The sequence below is a fragment of the Megachile rotundata genome, chromosome 2, assembly GCF_050947335.1.
Source record: "Megachile rotundata isolate GNS110a chromosome 2, iyMegRotu1, whole genome shotgun sequence".
In the NCBI taxonomy this organism is placed as follows: Eukaryota; Metazoa; Arthropoda; class Insecta; order Hymenoptera; family Megachilidae; genus Megachile; species Megachile rotundata.
In genome coordinates this window covers 8020338-8042763 of record NC_134984.1, presented here as the reverse complement: position 1 = coordinate 8042763, position 22426 = coordinate 8020338, and the positions used below count along the sequence as shown (strand labels likewise).

The window sequence follows — 22426 nt, the reverse complement described above, 5'->3', positions numbered from 1 at the left end:
TAACAACTCGCTTATGAAATAATACAGTTTAACATTTCTCTCGTAGTGTAGTATTTACTAGGTTAATATTTAATATTTATGTATTGATATTTATGTAAAATAATTCTATAAAATTTGCAAGTAAAACAATCAATAAACTTAGTATTTTTGCATACCCTGCTTTTTTATGCTTTTTAATTCCTGAAATATAGATCTTTTTTGTACTTTGACTTTAAATATCATTGAAGGCTGTTGAAAATATTCATTCTTTTAAACTATTTGACAAACAACTATTATCGAATTTTTCGTTGTTTTTTGCTGAGGGATTTAGGAAAATAATAATACGAAAACATGTTAATAATATATTATTAAAAGTTATTTAAGAAAATGCGAAAGTCGATAATTATTCATGTGGTATATGTAAAGAGAATATTTCGTGTATTCCCCGTAATCTTTTGATAAAACATTCAACAGCTCACATTTATATGACATTTTTTTATCATTTTTATTTATATATATAACATGCTGATAAAGTTTTGCGTACTAAACTGGAACATGGTGCATGTGGCATTGAAGAACAAAGCAGTCCAATATCATTTTACACATCTGTTGTAACATTTTAATAGCAATAACATTTTAAAATCCTATGTTAATGTAACTTTTCCTTATTGTTGTGTATAAAACGTGTCAGTAAAAGTTGAATACGTGTCAGTAATATTAAAAAAACTGAGTACTCGTATATAATATTAAATAAATAAGTGTTAAATACAATTCAGTTTTTAAAGTTCAGTTCAACTGTAAAGTGACTCTGTATCAAATTGTCTCCAGTGATGATTAAATATTAATTTTTGAAAATAAAAGTAATTAATCGTATCAAATTATTACCCATGCAAATAAAAAATATTCCTTTTTTGATTGATCAGTCATTTTATTTATATTTTCACTTCATATACTCTGTCACACTGAAATTTCCGGCTATAAACAGTAAAGTTTTGTTGTCAACATGTATAACTATAAATATTACACCAAATGAAACCGTGAAAGTTTTAAATTCTCTTCCTAAGGGATATTAATCATAATTTTTGTTGAATCCCACAAAGAAATTCGAGAAACATGATCATTCCATCAAAATACAATTGGAAAATAATTAAAGACCTTACAACGCTACTTTTTCCATTGTACGGCAGCATTTTCATTAGAAAAATACTATTACAGATCTGTGAAATTATTGTAATATTGGAAATTTATTACGGAAATGCTTAACTAAAAAATGCAGGAAATATTACGATAATCATATGTACGAGTTCTAAAGAATACAAATTTAATTTCCTCTTCATTATTAAATTTTATTGAATCTTCTAAAAATTAATAAAGTACTAATATCTCTTGCTGTCAGTTTTTATCCAGAAATTAAATTTAACCTGATAAATTTGTACTAACTACATACATACGTTATTAATGTACAGAATTTCTGAGAAAGCTGAATTTTCCTTAAATAGTGTCATTAATATAGAACATTCATTATTGCACGGATCAGATTATCTCGGATTATTTTTAGATAATGACAGTAGGTCTTCAAATTTTAAACCTTTGCACAGGTTTTCACACGATTCACAACATTCTTAAAATGGCGTATTCTCAAAATTAAAATTCTTTCTTAAAAGAAATCATTAAGTTATACTTAATGAACTATGGTTAAAAGAAATCGTATGTTATAGAACATACGTACATATTTAAGAATAAAAACGTATTGTTATAATTTGAAACGTCTTAATATTACATTTAAAATAATTAAATACATAGTATTCGACAGAATAATGCAACGTCTCGTGAAACAATTACAACTTCAAAAAATATTCTTTTCTCGAACTTAAAACTAGTTTATTTTTCGGAATTATCTGAAAGTGCAAGTTAATGTTGATAAATTCGACACTTTGTATTAAAAACTTCACTGAAAAAAGATGATATATTTATCGAATTCCATAACTGCCTTTTGGAAATCATTTAATGAATCTATCTTTTGAAGTTCTAAGTAAAGCAGTGACAAATACTGTCAAACAAAAGTAAACTGGAAAATTGTCCAAATACAACCATGAAGTGGAGATAATTTTCCGTAGCCATTGAGAAAGCTTATAAATATTTTCCTAATCAAGATGTGTTTCTATTAATTTTTACAGAATTTACCACTGAAATGGTGAATTTACTATATGTGAACATACAGGGTGTCCTAAGAAAATATACTCATACTCAAACTGTTACATATGTATTTAACATTGATCACAGCGTTTATTGATATGTTGCAGATCTCGTAGAATAAATTAACCTTTTACAGAAAAGTGACTTACATTCACCATTCAGTTTAACACAGCAATTTGAATGCGATGTAAAACAAAGCGAATGAAATAATAACTTCGAAAGAGTAATAATGACTAAAATATGCGAAAAATAATAACGTCAAAAGAATACATTATAAGAATAAATTAAAAGGTTTTATAATAGCTGCTTGTTAACAAAAATACCTTCGCAATTAGTTAATAAAAGGTAACGAGTAGTTTAACCCCTTAACCTACAATTTTCTAGACAGTTGCAATATTTAATTCTACCTAATTATTCCTGCAACGTAAAGGCAACTAAAGAATGTTAAAATGTTAAGCACATTTTGCCTTTACTGATCCTCAATTATGCAGATTTTAATTAAAACTGAACCAAAAATTCAATTGCAGTGAAAATACGAGTCTGGTTTATTATATTTCAACTGTTGTGTCACGAGTGGGACACGTTATTGCAGAGCAAGGGTTTAATTTTTTAGTATTATTGTTTTGAGTATAGTTATTGAATAGATTAATCTTTTCCGTAAATTCACATATTCGCACATGTATATTATCCATGTGATGAGTGCATTCTTTTTGAGACAAACTGTAGCGCAAAAATGACACGCGATTTTCTATATTAGCTGCTATTAAAATTTAAAGGAACCATTTTTAGAATTAATTGCATGTCTAATTATGAGTCAGTATGTTATATGAAGAACTATAGTTTTCGTAATATTCGCGCAAGGTAAATCCACATTGAACGTTCTACCTTATGTCCGCCGCGAAAAAAGTAGGGAAAGGAAGTTTAAAATTTACGACAAAAATTTGATATGTTACTTGGAAGTTATATAAGTGTATAAGAAGATTAAGAATTCCTTTCCTTTCAGGAAGTTTTGCAAGTACCCATGGGAATAAATAGTAATCGAAAAGTCCATAAAATACGGCGAATGGCTAAACAGTTTTCGACCAAAATTTATTGGTCCTTTTTAAAGCTTTTCAGCAAACATATAATGCAGTAGTAATTGTTTTATGACCTCTTCGTATTTTACCTGACACTGGAAAAATTTAACGATCGTAAATCAAAATTTTCAAATAGACTATTATCTGTTTTAGTATATAATGAAAACGTTAACGTTTATAAAATAAACGTGATATTATTAGAATCAGTAATAGTACAAAGTAAAATGTCAGTAATAAGTAAGAGTATAAGCCAGTATCGATATCGTAAATGAATATTCCGCTCTGGTTCGTAATACAATCCTAAACTAATCAGAAATTGACATTGTCTTTTAATGACGTTTATTGTATTCTGTGTATGATATACACATACAATAAAATACTATATATACCAAAAAAATTAAGACCTTGTGTAGTCAGATGCTGCGACAAATTTCATTCTTTTCCAAGACTTTTTACATTGCATATCTAAAGTATTTTCGCTAAAACTTACGATCAGTTTTCGAACTGCATGTGATTATATGTATACAAGTTTCTGTTCGTGAAATGTGTTCAAACTACGAACTCTTCACGATATGTTTTCATTATTCTGCTGCTGTTTGCAAACAGTTCGAAAGTTTACGTCTAAAACAGTTATAGTCAAAGATAAAACTACGTATAAAGTTGCATTCGGTTGATCAAAATTTATGTGTTCGTAAACTGTTTAATCGTAAATATGTACGTACCTTTTTAGGAATACCACAACATCTTGCGTTTCACAGATTGTGTACGGATTAACTATCTGACATAAATATAAATTTTAATCCCTAACAATTTTATTATAATATAATAATTTATAAGATACTTAAATACTAGAATTATATCGAAAGTTTGTTACCATTTTGGGAAACGTATGACTCAACCGAAAGCTGCAGTCACTGATAGGACAAACCCACATCAATTTAAAATAACGCAAATTCCACTTATAATTATTATGTATTCGTATCGATTTACATAAAACCTCCTCCACGTTAGTCGCACCACTCTACAATTTCCTGGAGTTGGCAACTGCAAGAATTTAAAACATAGTGCAAATTCCTTAAAAGTATGCATGTGGGTAGACCTGATATTTGAAATATTCTACAACATGCTTAAAAAATGTTATATGTTAATGAATAGTGTATTTGTCCTAACTTTATACAAAATTTGTAGAAAAATGAAATCTGTTTTGTCTTGTCAGGACAGAAATGTAAGAATCTATTGGATTTAGGAAAAGGTTCTAAAATTCAGAATGATAGTTTTTGCTCAAATTTAAAAACTTTAAATGGAAATAAATTCTAAACTCTTTTCTTATAATTAAGTACTTTTTCAAAAATGGATATGTCTCACTTTTAAAATAAACGATTTAACGTGAGAGCACCAGTAGTTGACACTGTACCAGACACTTTTTCAAAAAAAGTAAATAAATAAGGAAACCACAAGTTGGAATACGTCAAACCTTATTAATCTGTATACTGTCACGCTTCAGTGGCTTAATTGCGAATTATTGTGCATATCCGCCATTCAAAAATGTAATAGCAACTGATTAATCGAACTTGCCCACGGCTCTTACGATTTTTCAGTGTTTTCTTATATAAATCGCTAAGGATTTGGTTAAAATGTAAGTATTGCAAGTTTGTATTATTTAATCATTGTGAGTAAAAAAGACATTCGTTTGTGTAGTTTGAAGCTTAAAAGGAGGTTTATTTATTAAAATTGGCAACAAACTATGCTAAATTGTCTAAATACACTCTGTGTCAACTACTGAAACTTTCAATGGTGTATTATTTAGTAGTTAACCTTGTTCCTCTGTCAATTTTGAGTTGCCTCCTACGAAGGGCAACTTCAGAAATTATACAGAAGAGACTATGCAAACGACTGTGGAAGATGTTCGGCTCCCTAAAACTCCGTATAAAATGGCAGCTAGGAAATTTAGTGTTCCGAGGGTAACTTTAAAATACAACGTTGAAGGCAAACATCCAATTAAAAGAAAAATGGGCCCAGCCAGAGTATGACTGATGCAGAAGAAAATGCAACAAAAAACTGATATGAAGATAACTCCAATATGAGGAGTGTTCGAACTCTTCATATTAAATATTTATTATTAACTCTTCATATTAGCCCTTAATTATTAAATATTTTTTTGTAAACTTACTCAAGAATAATCTTTTTTAAACGTTCAAAAAAAATCTGCATTCACACATTATCAAGACTAGTTCCTTAATTGGATTTTATCCCTATGTCAACTATTGAAACAAAAGGATGTCAACTACTAAATTTTCCGTTTTCGCTGGGTGTCAACTATTGAATCAAATTTTACGTTTAGAAGAAAAAAAGAAAAAAATTTACAACCGCCACTAGGAATGAATACTTGTTGTAATATAATAGAAGAATAGTTTGTGCAGCGACTACTAATCATAAATTTTCCATAAAGTGAACTTAGCCTGAGCTATGTGAACAAATAGACAAAAAATTCCTTGAAGTGTCAACTACTGATACCTTAAATAACGAAATTGTTTTCCTGTAAGGTGAAATTTGAACGGAGGAGGAGAAACATTATCCGCTTAATTGCCAGCTATTAATTCAAGTGGTTATATCAATAGTTATAGCTATACTAAGAGGTTCATCCTGATATTGACCTAGGCCACTGTCATCGAGGAGCCGTATCACCACTGTGTGCATACACCCCTTGTATACGGGAAGCATCCAGTAGCTGCGTCGATGCTCCAGTGTAATTACTATAATTACCCAATGTCCAGAACCAGACGGTCCTCGTTTCGAACGACCGAATTGATAAGCGCCCCAATTAAGCGCCTCGCCACGCCACCGGATAAACTTTAACGAATCCCACAAAATCACCGAACGTGCATCGCATACGTCGCGATTTCGTTTCGTTGCCTCGCTCTACAACATGGTCGCGTTAATTTCCGCGACAAACCGGATTGTCTGAACCGGCTAAAGAGAATTTCGGTGCTGATCGATCGAATTGGAACAGTGCAAAATGGTTGGTTATACTCCGCTATTTTTTCACAATTTTACACTGCGTACTTCGCAAACCAATTTTTATGTTGTAATTAATTGTTTTGGTGGGTGAACAAGGTAAATATCCTTAATGCTCGAAGAAATCCCGATAATTAACGATTGAGGGGAATTTTTATAGTAATACCATTTTTTTTACTTTAAATGTTTAAGAAGATATATTGACAAAGTATTAGCTTTACATAAATACAATAGTTAATTTAATTCAATATTCATGTCACGCAAAAATATTTTTCAACTATATTATTGAACTTTGAGATTCAACGTTTTTTAACTGGTTTTATAATGATTTGGTCAAAAGAGGTACTTTTGTTAAAGTTGTAATTAATTAATATATTATTTTCTATAGACTTGTTTTAGGTTTAGTGAATAATAGAAAATTCGAATTAGTCTTATTTCTTGTTCATTTTGTAAATATTGAAACTGAGTATTATACTTATGCATTTGCGCATACAGAAATATAACACCGGGCAGTTATTAAACGGCACAGATATCACGTGAGGTTATTAATATGTATTGTATTAAAATATGTTCTACCCATCCATTTATCAAATTCACCTCTTTGCTAATCAAATTCATCTTGTAGATGACTCAAAAGTGATATAACACATTTGTCGTTTGTCACTCTTTTGTCATTTCGTGGTTCTCTTCTGAAATTTGAATATTTAAAATTAACCATGAGTTAGAAGTAAATTACGTAACGAAGTATCTCATTATAACGCATCATTAGAAGTTGATCAAACTCCTGAAAAACAACTAACGAGCGCAAAAAGTATGCACCGCATTTTTCTCGAAACGCCCCGGAAAAAAAGGCAAAAAGTAATATTCATTCACTGATCGGAATTTAATTATCATCTTCGGAGAACAAAAGCTCGATCAGAAGTTAATACTTTCACTCGTGTAATCGTGCCAAAACATAGCGGTCGAAATATTTTCTTAATTGCTGCAGTGAATATTCATGAGATAGTGCGGTATGACGTAATTGCACGTCAGTTCAAACGTTTTTGGCGAATTTCCTTGAAGATTGCTGCAGACATTGAACGAATATAATTTGGAGAAATTGTGGCTAGTTCTGAGGAATATAAGCCTTCAAAAAATATAAGAAGTGCATCTTGTTGGTCAGACTTTGTTATATATTATACCATACTTTATACTTTGTTACGTATCATACCATACTTTATAATTGATCATGTCCTTTCACATTTTATTTACTATAACTATATACTGCAATAATGAACTCGAAAATTGAAAATTGAAGAAATTTTCTTATTTGAAATGAGATATTTCATATAGAAATTTGAAAAATCTGACCTAGTCCTCTTTGTAACTTTATATCATTATCCTTTTCAAGGTAAATATAATTTATCTTAATATAAAACAGCTTTGTAGTTAAGTTTTCTCGTAGCACAACAAGCAGAATAGATATTTAGATAATCTTCATCCAGAACCTATGTATGAACGAATTATATATAACAAATAAATTATCTTGCTAATTAAGATACTATAAATAAAGTTTGAATGAACAATGTCTTAAAGAATTTCAAAATGTTTCATAATCAGCAAAAATGAGATTGCATGTTAGGAGAAGACGTCGAACCGTCTCACATAAAGATATAGTACATTGTACAAAAGGCAATAAGACAGTTTGACGCAACTACCGATTATTATCCTTGTGGCCTCCTGTTGAAATAGGAGCTTGCATAATTCTCAAACAAAGCTGACCCACACGCCTACCTCATCAACAATATACGTCTATCATGAGTCTTCTCTTTTGCAAGCGTTTCACGCAACTGAAAGTTTAGTTATTTCGCGAATTAATCTCTGAATGTTGAACCCTTTGCGCTCGCAAGGTGGCTCACATTCACCATTCAATTTAGCTGGGTAACTTGAAATAAGTATTTTTTAATCGAATCTATAGTGTCATACTGTAATTACAATTGAATTTATACAATAACTGTAATTATATTTGATTGAAAACAATTATAATTGAATTTAATAATAGAGAAATAATAACGTGAAAAGAATTCATCAAACTTCAGCTAGTAAGTTGCTATCTGCAAACAGCAAAAGTCTTCGAATGCACAGAGGTTAATATACGTGACATTACAAAAATTAAACCTGCAGGTTGTTAGAATTTATATAAGTTCCATAATAAATACTCCAAACGCAAAATGCAAGTTCATTTTTATTTTTACAGATGTTTTTCAAAGTTTTGTTAAGTGAGAAACAGAATTCACATGTGTGATGACTTTTTATGAATTTAATAATGGATATTATAAATTGACTATTTATGAAATAATTTTAAGAGGTTTAGAGAAATTCAAAGAGAGTTCATAAACACTTTCTTTGTCCTGTATTCTTAAAGCTGCAAATCACTTTAAAGAACGTTCAAATAAAATGACAAGCTGATGCAATATTTTGTGCTGAGTTAGATACGTTACCAAACGTATACTTCTATGTAGGTTTCGGAAATTGTATACATTGTTGCATAATCATTTTGTTGCTATTTATTTAAGTTACTCGGTGTAAACCAAATTAAGTTGAAGTAAACTATTATACATATAAAATTGAAACCAATTTTAAGTAAGGTAAACTATTATACATATAAAATTCAAACCAATTCTAAATTTTGAGCTACTCTATTATATTTTTAAATGGAATAACATACCTTCTTTTTACGTGGATTTATTCTTTGAAGCATTTTTCTTAAAAAGGTATTAAGATACAATATAACCGAAATCAATAGTTTATAAGATAATTTAAACTGAAGAATAATATATTAATCGTAATATACGATTTTATTGAACGAAAAATATGAATTTTCATATTTTTTAAAAAGTGCATTTTCGTTTATTTTTTTAACTGAACCGCATATTGCTTTTTAGATTTTTTGCATAGTGCATTTTTTAAATATTCAGTTCTCAAAAGTATTTGAATTAGAATATCAAAAAATCAGTAATTTGAAACGTATTCCAAATTTTTACATGAATTATCTCATTTCTCAGTATTGTACTTTTGTATATTTGGACTTTGTCAGAACCTTAAAACGTCCTACAAAAATTACATAAAAATTTATAAATAGCATGTTAAATTTTTCATATGTGAGTATTCTTTGGAGCATTTTACATATAGAAAATGTTTAAAATTGGAAAACTAACAATAAGATATTTCACAGAATCATGAAATATCTAATTAATTGTTGATTTTTTGTTTATTTGGTTTTTTTCCTTTTATTCAAAATACTCCAAAGAATCGATTCGTGTGAAAGAATTCTATTTAATTTAGAAGTTTTAATATGACCTCCACAAGTTAATTTCAATGTTATTGCTAGTTCAAATGCATAAGAGTATCTTATATATTCCCCTTACATGTTCTCGTAATTTTTAATATATTTCAAAACATTTGTGTATTATATTAAAATAATCCAGATATACTACAGATATATACAGATATATTCCACATATAGTACAGATAAATAAATTGAAAATAATTTAAACAAAATCCATCTAAAATAACAAAACATCAAAATAATATGAAAGAAAACACTAAACTATTTCTATCAAAACTAGTAAAACTTCAAAAATACATAACAAAATATTTTTATATTTATTGATTTAATACTCCCTTACAAAAAACATTCCATGATACGTAATACCTTTTTGGTAGTACTAATCCATCTGAAAGCCTGAAACCTCATATAAAAAGTAAAATTCATCATATTATTTCTTTTGTTATATGATTATTGCGGAAAAAATGTGACATGAAGTAGAAATTTTTAAATAGAATTATAAAGTCAGTCATTTTTACTGATGTGACAATTCTAGTGCTATTAACACTAGATTTACGGAACCCATCAAAATGACGGATAATAGATCTATTTTAGATGACAGAGTTTGTTAAGAAATTTTTGTAAAAATGTCAACTTTCATCAACTTTCAGCAAAAGAATCAATGTTTTAGGCAATTCACATATCATCTGCAATTTATTTATTTTTCTACTTTAGGTAAATTTAAATAAAAGTGACCATCAAACATCCGTAAATTTAGTTTTAAATACATAATATTTAAAAATACGTTGCAATAAATTAGCATACGCCGTTATAAAATTAAATATTTCATTAATAATTTTTTTTGTTGTAGGCAGCATTGAAATATTTATTTTGTTGTCTAGGTTTATGTACCCCACAAGTTTAAAATTTTAATTTATGAGATATAATATAATTTATTCGCATTATTATAAGGTACACATTTTGTTAAAGTACATTTCTTGAAATCAGCATTGATTTTCATCAAGGTAAAGAACAAATGTGTGTACTAATTTGTGTTTCGTCGTTTATTTATTTATTTTTTAACGTCATTTTTAATTTCAAATTAAGGTCACATTACATGTCGGTTGGTTTAGGGTTCCAGAATTACTATACAACGCTTTACTGTTTTTCCTTACACAGTATTTTTTTTTATTTTCAACAAACATTTCGAAAAATACGAATGCTGCAAGCAAATGTTTCAAATCGTATTTTATCCGAAAAGTATTTTAAAAATTTCAACCAAAAGCTCTTCCAAAATCACGATCTCCAACGATCTGTCAAAGTTTATTACGCTCATTCTGAATCAGCCTGTATATCTGCGCCAGAATTTGTCGATGCAGTTTCGGCGGGTGGAAAGGGTATAGAAAGAGAGAAAAGGAAAGCGAAATATCAGTTTTTTGCTCTGAGCATGGACTTCATGGAAAAGAAATGGAATTTTGCCAAGGCTGAGCCGCGGTTAGAACGCCACCGTGTATTTTATTCTGCAGTCAATGGCACTCGCCATCCACTCGCCGTACTTCTACACCCTTCCCTGTTTCCCTTTTTGCAGGCATCGCATTAAACCTGCCTAATGCCACTCGGGAAAGAGTGGGAGTGGAAGGTGAAAAAAAAACAGCCGATAGATCGATCCGGCTCGAATTTCTCAAGGGACCCGGGTAGTCGTGCGTGTACCGTTCCTATCGTGCACACTGTACACCAGGGTGATGCTTATTTCATCAAACATTTTTATTTTCTTTTACTATCTTTTCACCCTGACAATGCTCGCCCTTGTGAACAAGTGATACGGTATCCTTTTATGTCTCGATTAACGTTAGATTTACGGAACCCGTCAAAATGGATGCAAATTTCTTGAAGTTAAAAGAATACAGTAATTTTCAATATTGTTTCAATAATGTGTGTATTTTGTGTAAATTTATGATAATTCTTACATTGTGACATATTTCGATTGGATCCACGATTCTCTATTTCAATCTTGTTGACGCATACTACAAAAGTGGCAATTTGAAAAAAGAGAAATTTAAAGATTTAGAAACTTGAAATTTTGTAAATTTGAAGATGAGAAATTAGATATTTTGTAAATTTAATAATGTATGAAAAATTCTGAAATTTGAAAATATCCTTACACTTTTGATAACACTCAGCTCCAACGTAATAGCAGCCATAAGTTTTGCAGCAACAACAAATCAAAATGTTAACGATACAATCGAACCACATGTTCAACTGGAGGCTAGGTTGAGTCTGCGGAACGAAAATACGAAGTAATGGCGAATTCGTCTGGTAAGAATCAACGCCTTGAGGGCAGAATTCAATAAAGGGGGAGTATCTTGTCGTCGACGTCGTCTGTCAAAACATTTCATTCTGCGGTGGCAATCTCGACGATTTTTCATCATCGTGCTCTCGCGAATTTCCCCGAGAGCTACGATAGACTGCGCGTTCTCCGAGTAAAAAGGGTTGCCAGCCAGGAATTAGATTGACTCAAATTGACTCCTACACATTTTTCGTCCGTCAATATGAATTGACGACCAACAAATTGGATAATCGCCAGAAATGTCAGAGAAAAAAGCTTCGTTGATTTCCTATAGGATGTTCCAGGTTAAATTGTTTTTTGTTACACTGTTCTGTATACAATGAACTTTTTGACGAGGCAACATCTGGTTCCAAAAAAAAGAACATACTCTTGTTATTGTAATCTTCTTTAGGATGGCGAAGAAATAAATGATGCTCTTGTATTTATTGTAAAATTACTAATAGATATATTTATAACAGAAATAAATTATAAAATGTGTGAAGTTGAATTAGGGTTACACGACCGGAAATTCGAAATGATTGAGATCTGTTTAGCTTGATGCATAAATTCAATCGTTATTATACCCCCGATAGGTGTGGTCCTAACAATAAGTACTCAACCTCTGTCAAAATCGACAATTTTTTTGTTGCCATTACGTACAAATTGACAGTTACATTTCTTTTTAATGAACAATGAGAAAAATTACTAAATTTCTAACTTTCTAACTTGCTAAATTTTTAAATTTCTAAATTTCTAAATTTCTAAATTTCCCAAATTTCTTAATTTCCAAATTTCTAAATTTCCAAATGTCTAAATTTCCAAATTTTTAATTTCCAAATTTCTAAATTTCCAAATTCCCAAATTTCCAAATTCCCAAATTCCCAAATTCCCAAATTTCTAATTTCTCAAATTTCTTAATTTCCAAATTTCTAAATTTCCAAATGTCTAAATTTCCAAATTTCTAAATTTTCAAATTTCCAAATTTCCAAATTCCCAAATTCCCAAATTTCTAATTTCTCAAATTTCTTAATTTCCAAATTTCTAAATTTCCAAATGTCTAAATTTCCAAATTTTTAATTTCTAAATTTTCAAATTTCCAAATTTCCAAATTTCTAAATTTCTAAATTACCAAACTTTTATCTCTCAATCCCCGCATATCCTAATTTTGATATCCATAAAATCCCACATTTTTGAATCCGTAAATTCCGAAATTTTCAAGATTCAAAAATCTTAAATATTGTAACACTTACATATTACTTAAAACTTAACAGTAATTAAGGAGAGATAAAATGTTCCATAATATCATAAAAATTTTATAGATCGTATTTATTAGTATTCTTAGCTACGAACATAATAAAATTAAGAACTTTCGGACAATTATAATTTTCTTCGTTTCTATTTTGAAAGACCTAGTTGTTTGAAATTAAAGGTTTAAATTACTTTGTTACCATGAAGCATTGAACCATTCAAATCATTATAATTAAAAATACAATGAGATAATTTGTATTCACGAATTCAAGCTTAACAAATCACGACAATTTCCGAAGCATTTTCATTATAAGTTAAATTGCTTATGTCGAATGGCTACACGTGCCTCGTGAATCGCAGTCTTTCTCAAGTTTCAAAGCATGTCACGGTTATAGTATACAAATTTCCACTTTCATAAGATAAATACGACGAATTAAAATAACACAGCATAAAAAATTTCAAAGTTAGAAACATGTCTTCGTGGACAAATGTTGTTAGAATTATGCAGTGATTAAAGACGACGACTTTGAACTATTAAATAGATGTTAAGCCAAATATAATAATTAATTTATTTAAAATAATATTACAATAAACTGTTGATAACTAAAGGATGGCAATTACACGACATTGAATGACATTCGGGGCGGTTTTTTATAAACTAACGATAAGGCAGTTTTTTGTCAATCGATTTATGGTTAACGTTTGATAATTTGATATATTTCTATATTATTTTTATATAATTCAATCACTAAGTCATGTGAAATTTTATATTACATTTTGTTGGTTATTTAATAAAAAATGTGGAGATAAAATTGTACCACAAATCCATATTATATCAGCATTTCATGAACATAAACATTGTGCAAGCGAAGTTTTAACTGAAGAATTTTATATTTGCTAGAATTACTGAAATTTTAGGGAAGTATTGTTTCCGCCTTGCACATATTTATGTCATACCTGCAACAAAATTGTTGAAAACAAAAATGATAATTATGTTCTTGCTAATGTTCAACAGAATATCTGTACACCACAATGGCAATACAATTTATAACATTTATAACATTTGTTCAGTTATTAATCATTTATTTTATTTTTCATAATAACGTTCATTATTTTTGTTTATTTTATTCATCTTATAATACTGAATTTCGGAACTTACCACATCATCTATGCATTTGATCTTTTATCTCAGTTTGATTTTATCTTTATTTGATCTTTTAATATTTTTGTATTTTTCCATATTTTATTTTTTATTTTTTAATTTAATAATTCAATAATTCAATAATTTTTTAATATTTTTCCATATAAATACTTAAATTTATACTTCCATTCTATGTGGAAATATAAAAATATTAAAAAGTGAAATTATATTTGAAAAGTAGTTGTAAATAAATCATATTTAACGCAATCATCCAAAAAAATTAGAAGATGTTTCATAAAATTATTTGAATGAGAATGAAACCCACGCCTTACCAACCGTAGCAAATCCGCTTTTAACAGAATTTTTTCTACTTCGTCCAACATAAAATAATAACTTCATTGTTAGGTAAATATTTTATAAATTACAGAGTTGCCTGCTCCAAGAACAACATTTATTAGCTTCAGTTCTTCAAATTTTATCATTGTGCAGATGCTCGTCAAAAATCAGCGCCATATTTCAAAACCTCTCGTTCACAACAAAAAAATTGTTTAAAAATTTTTGTTTGTAAATCTCGCAATATATTTCTTGGTTTTTAAATTTACATACATGATACTTATTTAATTATTTGAGTATATGATACTACACATAAGAAGAGAATTTATATATAATATCACATAATATGAGAAAATATAACATAATAATGTGGAATATAATATCTATAAAATTGGTACATGTTTATAGAAACTTATCTTTTGGACTGCAAAATTAATGCTATAAAATTTATTGTTATAAATATAATTTGAGTATATAACACTGCACACAAGTTAGTGAATAAGAGAATTTACATATAACATAATATGAGAAAATATAATATAATAATGTCAAATATAATATCTATAAAATTGGTACATACTTATAATGACTTAACTTTTTGACTGCAAAATTAATGCTATGAAATTTATTGTTATAAATATGATATTAATACTATATATTAGTTGTTATAACTAATACTAAATTAATTTCAGTATGTATAATACTAATATACAATACTAAAAATTAATTTTCGTATAATTTATCTCCATCCAGAAGCATTCTAATACCTGAACGTAGAAAATGACTGATCTCTACGTAAATATAATTTCTTAATTAAATACTTGCATCGTTTCAGAGAAATACGAAGAATTAAAAATATTTCTCTCTGTTCGCCGCGCGTTAATCGAATTCTTTTGTGCAAAGGTCGACGGTACGAGCTGTCTCTGAACGATTCATCGTTCTTTGAGAGACAAAAAGCGTTTAATATACAAACGAGAGAGGCTGTTTAAAGGAAGACTCGATCGATCATTTTGAAACGATACCGCGAATCTTTAGATACACGCAGCGCTTTGACACTTTACAAATGAGACGTCACGTGGTCAATTGTTTTCTTCTTTCTTTTTTCCTCTTAACCTTTGTCTTCTACATAGTACATGTTTATTGATTACCGATTGAGTTTGTCCATGCGTATCAAGCTCTCTGCACAGAAATACAGAATCCTGCATTTCCTGGCTGACAAAGTGAGGTCGATGGCGGATGCATTGGTGTGGCACTAAAAGGGCTGGACGATAAATCACTTCGGTAAATTCCTTGTAAAGCATTAAGTGCTATGTGGCATTTGAAAGGATCGTATTCGCGGCGAGCAAGAATAATTATATGGTTGCATTTGCCGCGTTTCGATTCTAAACGAACCTCAACGTGCTCGAAACTCCGAGTTTCGGGCGTTTACGGTTGATTGATTCATTTTTCTACGAAATTATGCTTTCACTCGATTTTACTATAATAAATAAGAGGTGGAAAGAAAATTTTCTCGTGCGAACGTGTTTTAATCTTCATATGATGATGCATCGTTCAGCGGTTTAAATCTTTGAGGCATTCGATTTTCAAGAAAATAATTCAAGTGCACAGAATTCTTTTTCGATATGAACAAATGGAAGAAACGTTCGTTTCAATTATTTAACATAAAACGTCAACTTTTCGAGAGGGGTTAAAATACATTTTAAATGTATATCCCATTATACACAAAAGGCTAAGCAAAAGGTGGGAGCTTTTAACCTAACCTCAAAGAGTTAAAAAGATATGTATTACGGAATCTGTGTTTTCTACAAATTGATGTGATATGTAATGAGACAACATGATTTTTAACAAACTACAAATTCGCAAAGTGCAATGACATGTTGCTTTATGTAATACCATAATAAGATAAAAGATTTAATATTTACATAGGTTCCGCTGAACACCTTGAAAAGTTTTAAAATTTTATGGTAATTTTGTCGCACTCAATGTTTATTTATGAACCGAGTATTTTATTCCTTTATAGTAATATTTAGTAAAATGTATTCCTGTAATATGTAAACTTATAACATTTTTAGGACAAAAAATTGCTTTCTTAAACTCTTTCAAATCTTTAGTTCCCTTTACGAATTTCTACATTTTAGCGTTTGTAAATCTTAACATCACGAAATTTTTGAATTTTCAAATTTCTGAATCATTAAGCTTTTAAACTCTTGGTTTGCAAATTCCCAAATTTTCAAATTCTGAAATTTGTTAAGTTTCTTAGAATAGCTAGATTTACTCTTAATCGTAACATTTAAATCATAGATCTTATCAGATCATTCTATTATCGTTAGATAATGCTACATTCATTATGAAAATACATTTAAAGGACCAAGAAAGAACCTGAAACTCGCATGTAAGCTACAGTGAACCTCTGTCTAATAACTATGCAAATACACCAGATGTAAGCAGGTTTAACATGAAAATGTAAAAACTAATTACACGTTCTAGTTGTAATTAAACTATTCTTTTAATTTTTAAGTAACCTTTTAGTCCAATTTAACCTATCACAATTATAAATCTTTCGAACAAATTGTTCCTTAATTATTTTGGAACAAAAAGGTACATCTTCTATAGACTATGGACAGTAATTAGCTATTTTAAATCTTGTAAAATAATTTTAAAAAATTTGTGTAAATGTACAGTTTTATTATAATGTATTGAAATTACTTTTTCTAGGTGTACGTGATAGCAGCGACAGTGATGAAAAAAGAAACGTGGACACGGTTTTACTGCTGCCATCTGACTCAGGAAATCGTTTCATTCGGCCGTTAGGTGCTTTTAATTTCCCTGACATGAGCTTCGAGGACAGCGATAGCATGGAGAGTCCAACCTGGACCTGGAACAACTTGTTCAGATCGAATTTCTTGGATGGATGGTACTCCAGCATACAAGGTATGTGAAAAACTATTTCTTAACATTATTGATTATTTAACACTATTTCTACCACGATTTTGTGTATACCTATTTCGACCAAAATGTGTCTCGTATGAAAAGTCAAAAAATGAATTATTCGACTTAGAAAATAATTGATGAAATATAGGAAATTATTATATTTAAAACAGCACAAAACACAATAACTTTTGAAAGACTAAATGAATTTATTATTTAAAAAAAACGACTTGGAAGGACTTCTTTAAAATATGTTAATTACACTTGATTTATGAATATTAAAAATGCAATTCTAAATAGCCTACTATATTTTATACGTATGGAAAATGAAAATATCAGAGAAACAATAACGAAGGAATATGTAGATTTTATTTTATTAACATACGAAGATCTGATCAAAATCGAGCGGAATCTTACAAGTAATCGATAAATGCACAAACTTGATTACCGACTTCTCAATACATTTATTTTTGCTAAGTTCATAGATATGAAAATTCAACAATAATTTTGAATTAAAATTTGAAAGATGTCTTTTAACACCTGAAATAGTGGTAGAAATAGTGTTAACACAAGAATGTTGAGTGCTATTGAAGTGTCTCTGAAAAAGTAATCTAAACAAAGTATAAAAAGTGTTTCTAAAAATTTATGTATCATAGTCACATTCAAATTTAATTTACTTGAAATGCATAGACATATTTGGAGAAATGTACAAATTTTTTGGTACATTTTAAAAAACCTATATACTTAAATGAAACAGTAAAAACATCGCGAAATTCTCCCTAAAAATGATGTAGGCTGACTGTAATAATGAAACGCGCAATTAAACTCAATGAATTAATTATTTCTGCGCAACTGTGGTATGATTAAATTTTGTAAAGTTTAACCGTGCGTTACATTGTTTTCTTAACATTAAAGAAAAGTGCAGTTTTGAATTATTATTAAAGGGAATGAACAGTTCGTCGCAGATGGAAACTCGATTGCTAGTGTAGAGTATTAAAATTTGATTTTGGAAATCAAATACATAAATTTGGGAGTTTTTAAATTGTAAATTTTTTTATTTCTAAATTTTTAAATCATCAAACTCCTATATTTTCAAATTTTTGTTTTCGTGCTTATAAATTTACACACTTAAAAACGTCTAAAATTACAATATTATAAGTTTAAACGCCTAAACATTTCTCATTTCTCAAGTTGTTAAGTTTCCAAATTTTCAAATTTTCAAATTTCCAAATTTCCAAATTCTCATGTTCCTAAGTCCCCAAACTCCCAAGTTTCTAATTTCCTGAGTTCCCAAACTCCCAAATCCCCATATTCCTAAATTCCTACATTCAGTTTCTCCAATACCAAATCTCCAAATCCCCAAATTCCCAAATTCCCAAATTTCCAAACTTCTTAATACCAAACCTTCAAATCTCCAAATCTCCAAATTTCCATATAAAAAAATTCCCAAATTTCTTAATACCAAACCTTTAAATCTCCAAATCCCCAAATTTCCATTTTAAAAAATTCCCAAATTTCCATTTTAAAAAATTCCCAAATTCCCCAACACCAAATCTTCAAATCTCCAAATCCCCAAAACCAACACCAAATCTTTAAATCTCCAAATCTCCAAATTTCCATATCGAAAAATTCCCAAATTTCTTAATACCAAACCTTCAAATCTCCAGATCTCCAAATTTCCATATTAAAAAATCCCCAAATTTCCCAATCCCCAAGTTCCCAAGTACCAAATCTTCAAACCTCCAAATCCCGAAATACAAATTTCTAAATATCTACGTTTACCATCTCATTAAACCTTATCAAGAACGAACAAGCAGCATAAATCTGCTTCTCCTACATCATCATTTTCTCTATAGATGTTAGATACCCTCCTGACTGCGTATCCATCTTGTTAAATATCGACGAGAAGGATTAAAATTTGGTAGACAGTATCGTCAGCCAAATAGACTTGTACCTTCGCGCGATTGGAATGACCGCACATGTGCCGCAGATACGCGATCACGGTTCGACAAGCACAAACATAAAATTACACGGATTCGCGCGCGCAATCGTGTCCGTATTCCGCTTACATGCGGTTTGTCAAACGTAACTTCCGGTACACGGTGTGCGGCGATCGGTCTGTATACAGTGGAGACCGATTGTCGTTTCCCGTGGCGGTGATACGTATTTCGTGTTTGTGCATGTTAGTGAAAGTATCCGCGTCCTCGTTGTCGAAATCTCTCGAATTTCCGATGCTTTATTACGTTGTGCGCCCCGACATGCTCATTTCAGATAATGCCAAGAGAATCAAGCTGAATTACTGGCTTGTCGAGTGAAAACTACTCGAACGACATTGGATATTGTACTGTCACAAATCAGCGGAATATAATTGTACCTTGTATACACGCTTTGTAGATATTTTCGTGCGAGTACGGAATGACACCTAATAAATTAAATGGTATTTCTACAGGTGAGATACGTGTCACAGTACTCAAACTTAATTCGTCATAATATTAATATACAGATAATTTCATTGATATATTTATAGGTATTCAGAAACTTCATAGTATCCTTAACCCTTTGCACTCCTATGTCGAGTGTAGCTCGACATCACATTTCTCTTGAATCTTATAAATAATCCAGATTAATAGGTTGGTTGAATATATATATATATATATATATTTTCATTTATTTACTATTTATAATAAATGAGAAATGTATTTGTCACATACTCCACACAGTTTCAATACATTTTATTGAGAATCCCTTTTTTTTATCTATTTTGTAAATAAAGGAGTTGGTAGGTAATAGAAATTAAGGAGTGCAAAGTGTTAACTTGCCCTATGATATCGAGTCAGACTCGTGACGCACGTTATAGTTCAAGTGTGACAAATTAAATAGTGTTTGCGTAGATCGACTATTGAGTATGATACCCATTGCAGTTTGTATAATTAATAATCACTAAGTCCGAAATATACCTAACATTTTAATATTCTTTATTTACCTTAAGGCTGCAGTAATGATTAGACAGCTCTAACTGACGCACCTGTCAAAAAAATTTGTAGGGGTTGCCATACAATTTATTTGTGAGATGCGTCAACCAGAACTAACTATTCATATCTACAATAAGGTGAAGTGGGGTAAGTTCGTAAACGGGGCAAGTGCGTATACAGACTATTTTTATTACAATATGAGCGAAATTTCTCCATTTAGTATGTTTGTTTCCTTGTTCTGTTTCACTATATCCCCTTTTATATTTTAGCTAAGAGTACTTGTTTGCAGTATAAAGTACTTGCATAATGCAGTAAAAAGCATTTTATACCAGATTTGTTAATAATTCTGCTCTTGCCCCATTGCACATGAAATAAAATTTCAAAGTATTTAACTTCAAGTTACGCTCTTACTCCATTTTCGGGGAAAATGCAGAGTAGTTGACATTTTAAACAATTTCCTATCAAAATCAAAATGTACAAGGAAAATTAAGGTCCTAGTTAATATTAATTAAATAGTAGTAATTGTGCAAAGCGTTAGATATCGACAGCGTTAAGTATTTACATAGCAGACTGAAAATACTTACATTTAACTACCAACTTTGCAAAAAGCAGTCTGCACTTACCCCACTTCACCTTATTAAAACAAATAACGAAAATTTAAATGTTATGTTAGTTTCGTTTTCAGGAATCCATAACTTTGCTCATTTTTATTGGACTCAAACTTCAGACTGAAACGCATTAAAAATTCGAGTAAAATTCGTCACATTCAAACCGTGAGTGCGTCACGTGTCAGACTCGTCAAAGTACAGCGCGGGGTTAAAACTCTTAGCCACCCTTTTTGAACTCTTAATCCGTTACAGTATGATTTATTTGCCACGTGCGTTAGTCAGAACTAATTAATCTGAGCTACAGTATTAAAATAGGCAAAAAAGGTTAAAATGTTATGGCAGTGACTATGCAAATTATAATTGGACTTGAACTCCAAATTTAGGCGTATTAAAAATTCGAGTAAAATTGATCACGGTTAAAGTACGAGTGTATCACGATCAGACTCGTGAAAATAGTGCAAGGGTTTAATTGCATTATACTTTCATGTTGATATGTGACGTGCAAGTTTTGTATATTACACTTTGTGTTATGATTATTGTATTTCTTCTCTTCATCGTTTCTTTTATTTAAACTTTTATTGCGTCTTATTCGCAGGTGATTGTAAAACTGTGTAACATCTTCTTTCTTACAGTGCATTTCTTTTTGTATAAAAGAGTTTACTTTTACAGTGAAATATTGATGAAATTTATGAAAATTTTATAACTTTATTATTAATTGTAATAGTATCAGAATGTTTCATCAGTTATTAATTCCAGGAAATGAAGGGAATAAGTAGAAATTTTAGAAACAGAAATTTAAAAAAAAAGATATGAAAGAAATGGAGCTGAGTATCTTGTACACAATTCGGATGTTTATCAAAAGATAAATACATTGCAAAGAATATTTTAGAATTTTTTTTATATTTTTGTATTATATAATGTTTTTCTTAGCTTTCTAGGTCACTTAGCATTTTTGCATATAAATTTTTAGTAACAAGCAATATATGTCATTCCTAATTTTAATTTTGAGAGTGAGAGATCGTTTCAGAATCACGCTATCTGAATGGATTTTAATGTGAGTTACGGTACAGGAAAAATACATCTAATAAAGATATCAGAAGCTTCAAAACACCGAAATTTAATACAGGTAGAAAAGAATTTTGTGCAGCATGTTCGTCCTTTGATATCATTAAAACTATATAGCAAATATTTTTTGTAGCGTATTTGTCCTCTGATGTTATTAAAATTGCATACAAAATATTTTATGTACCATCAGAAATGAAAACAGTACATATAATTAAGTGGCAACCCTTTAGGT

At 29.7% G+C, this 22426-nt stretch overlaps 1 protein-coding gene across 1 annotated transcript in view; it reads left to right on the top strand.

Moving 5' to 3' along the window:
- Positions 1-22426, top strand: part of LOC100879009 (virus-induced RNA 1) — a 100328-nt gene that overhangs the window by 42921 nt on the left and 34981 nt on the right. Inside the window, exon 2 of the mRNA XM_003704630.3 lies at positions 17337-17552. Within this exon, the coding sequence (XP_003704678.2) occupies positions 17337-17552 (216 nt within the window). The remainder of the gene's footprint in view (positions 1-17336; positions 17553-22426) is intronic.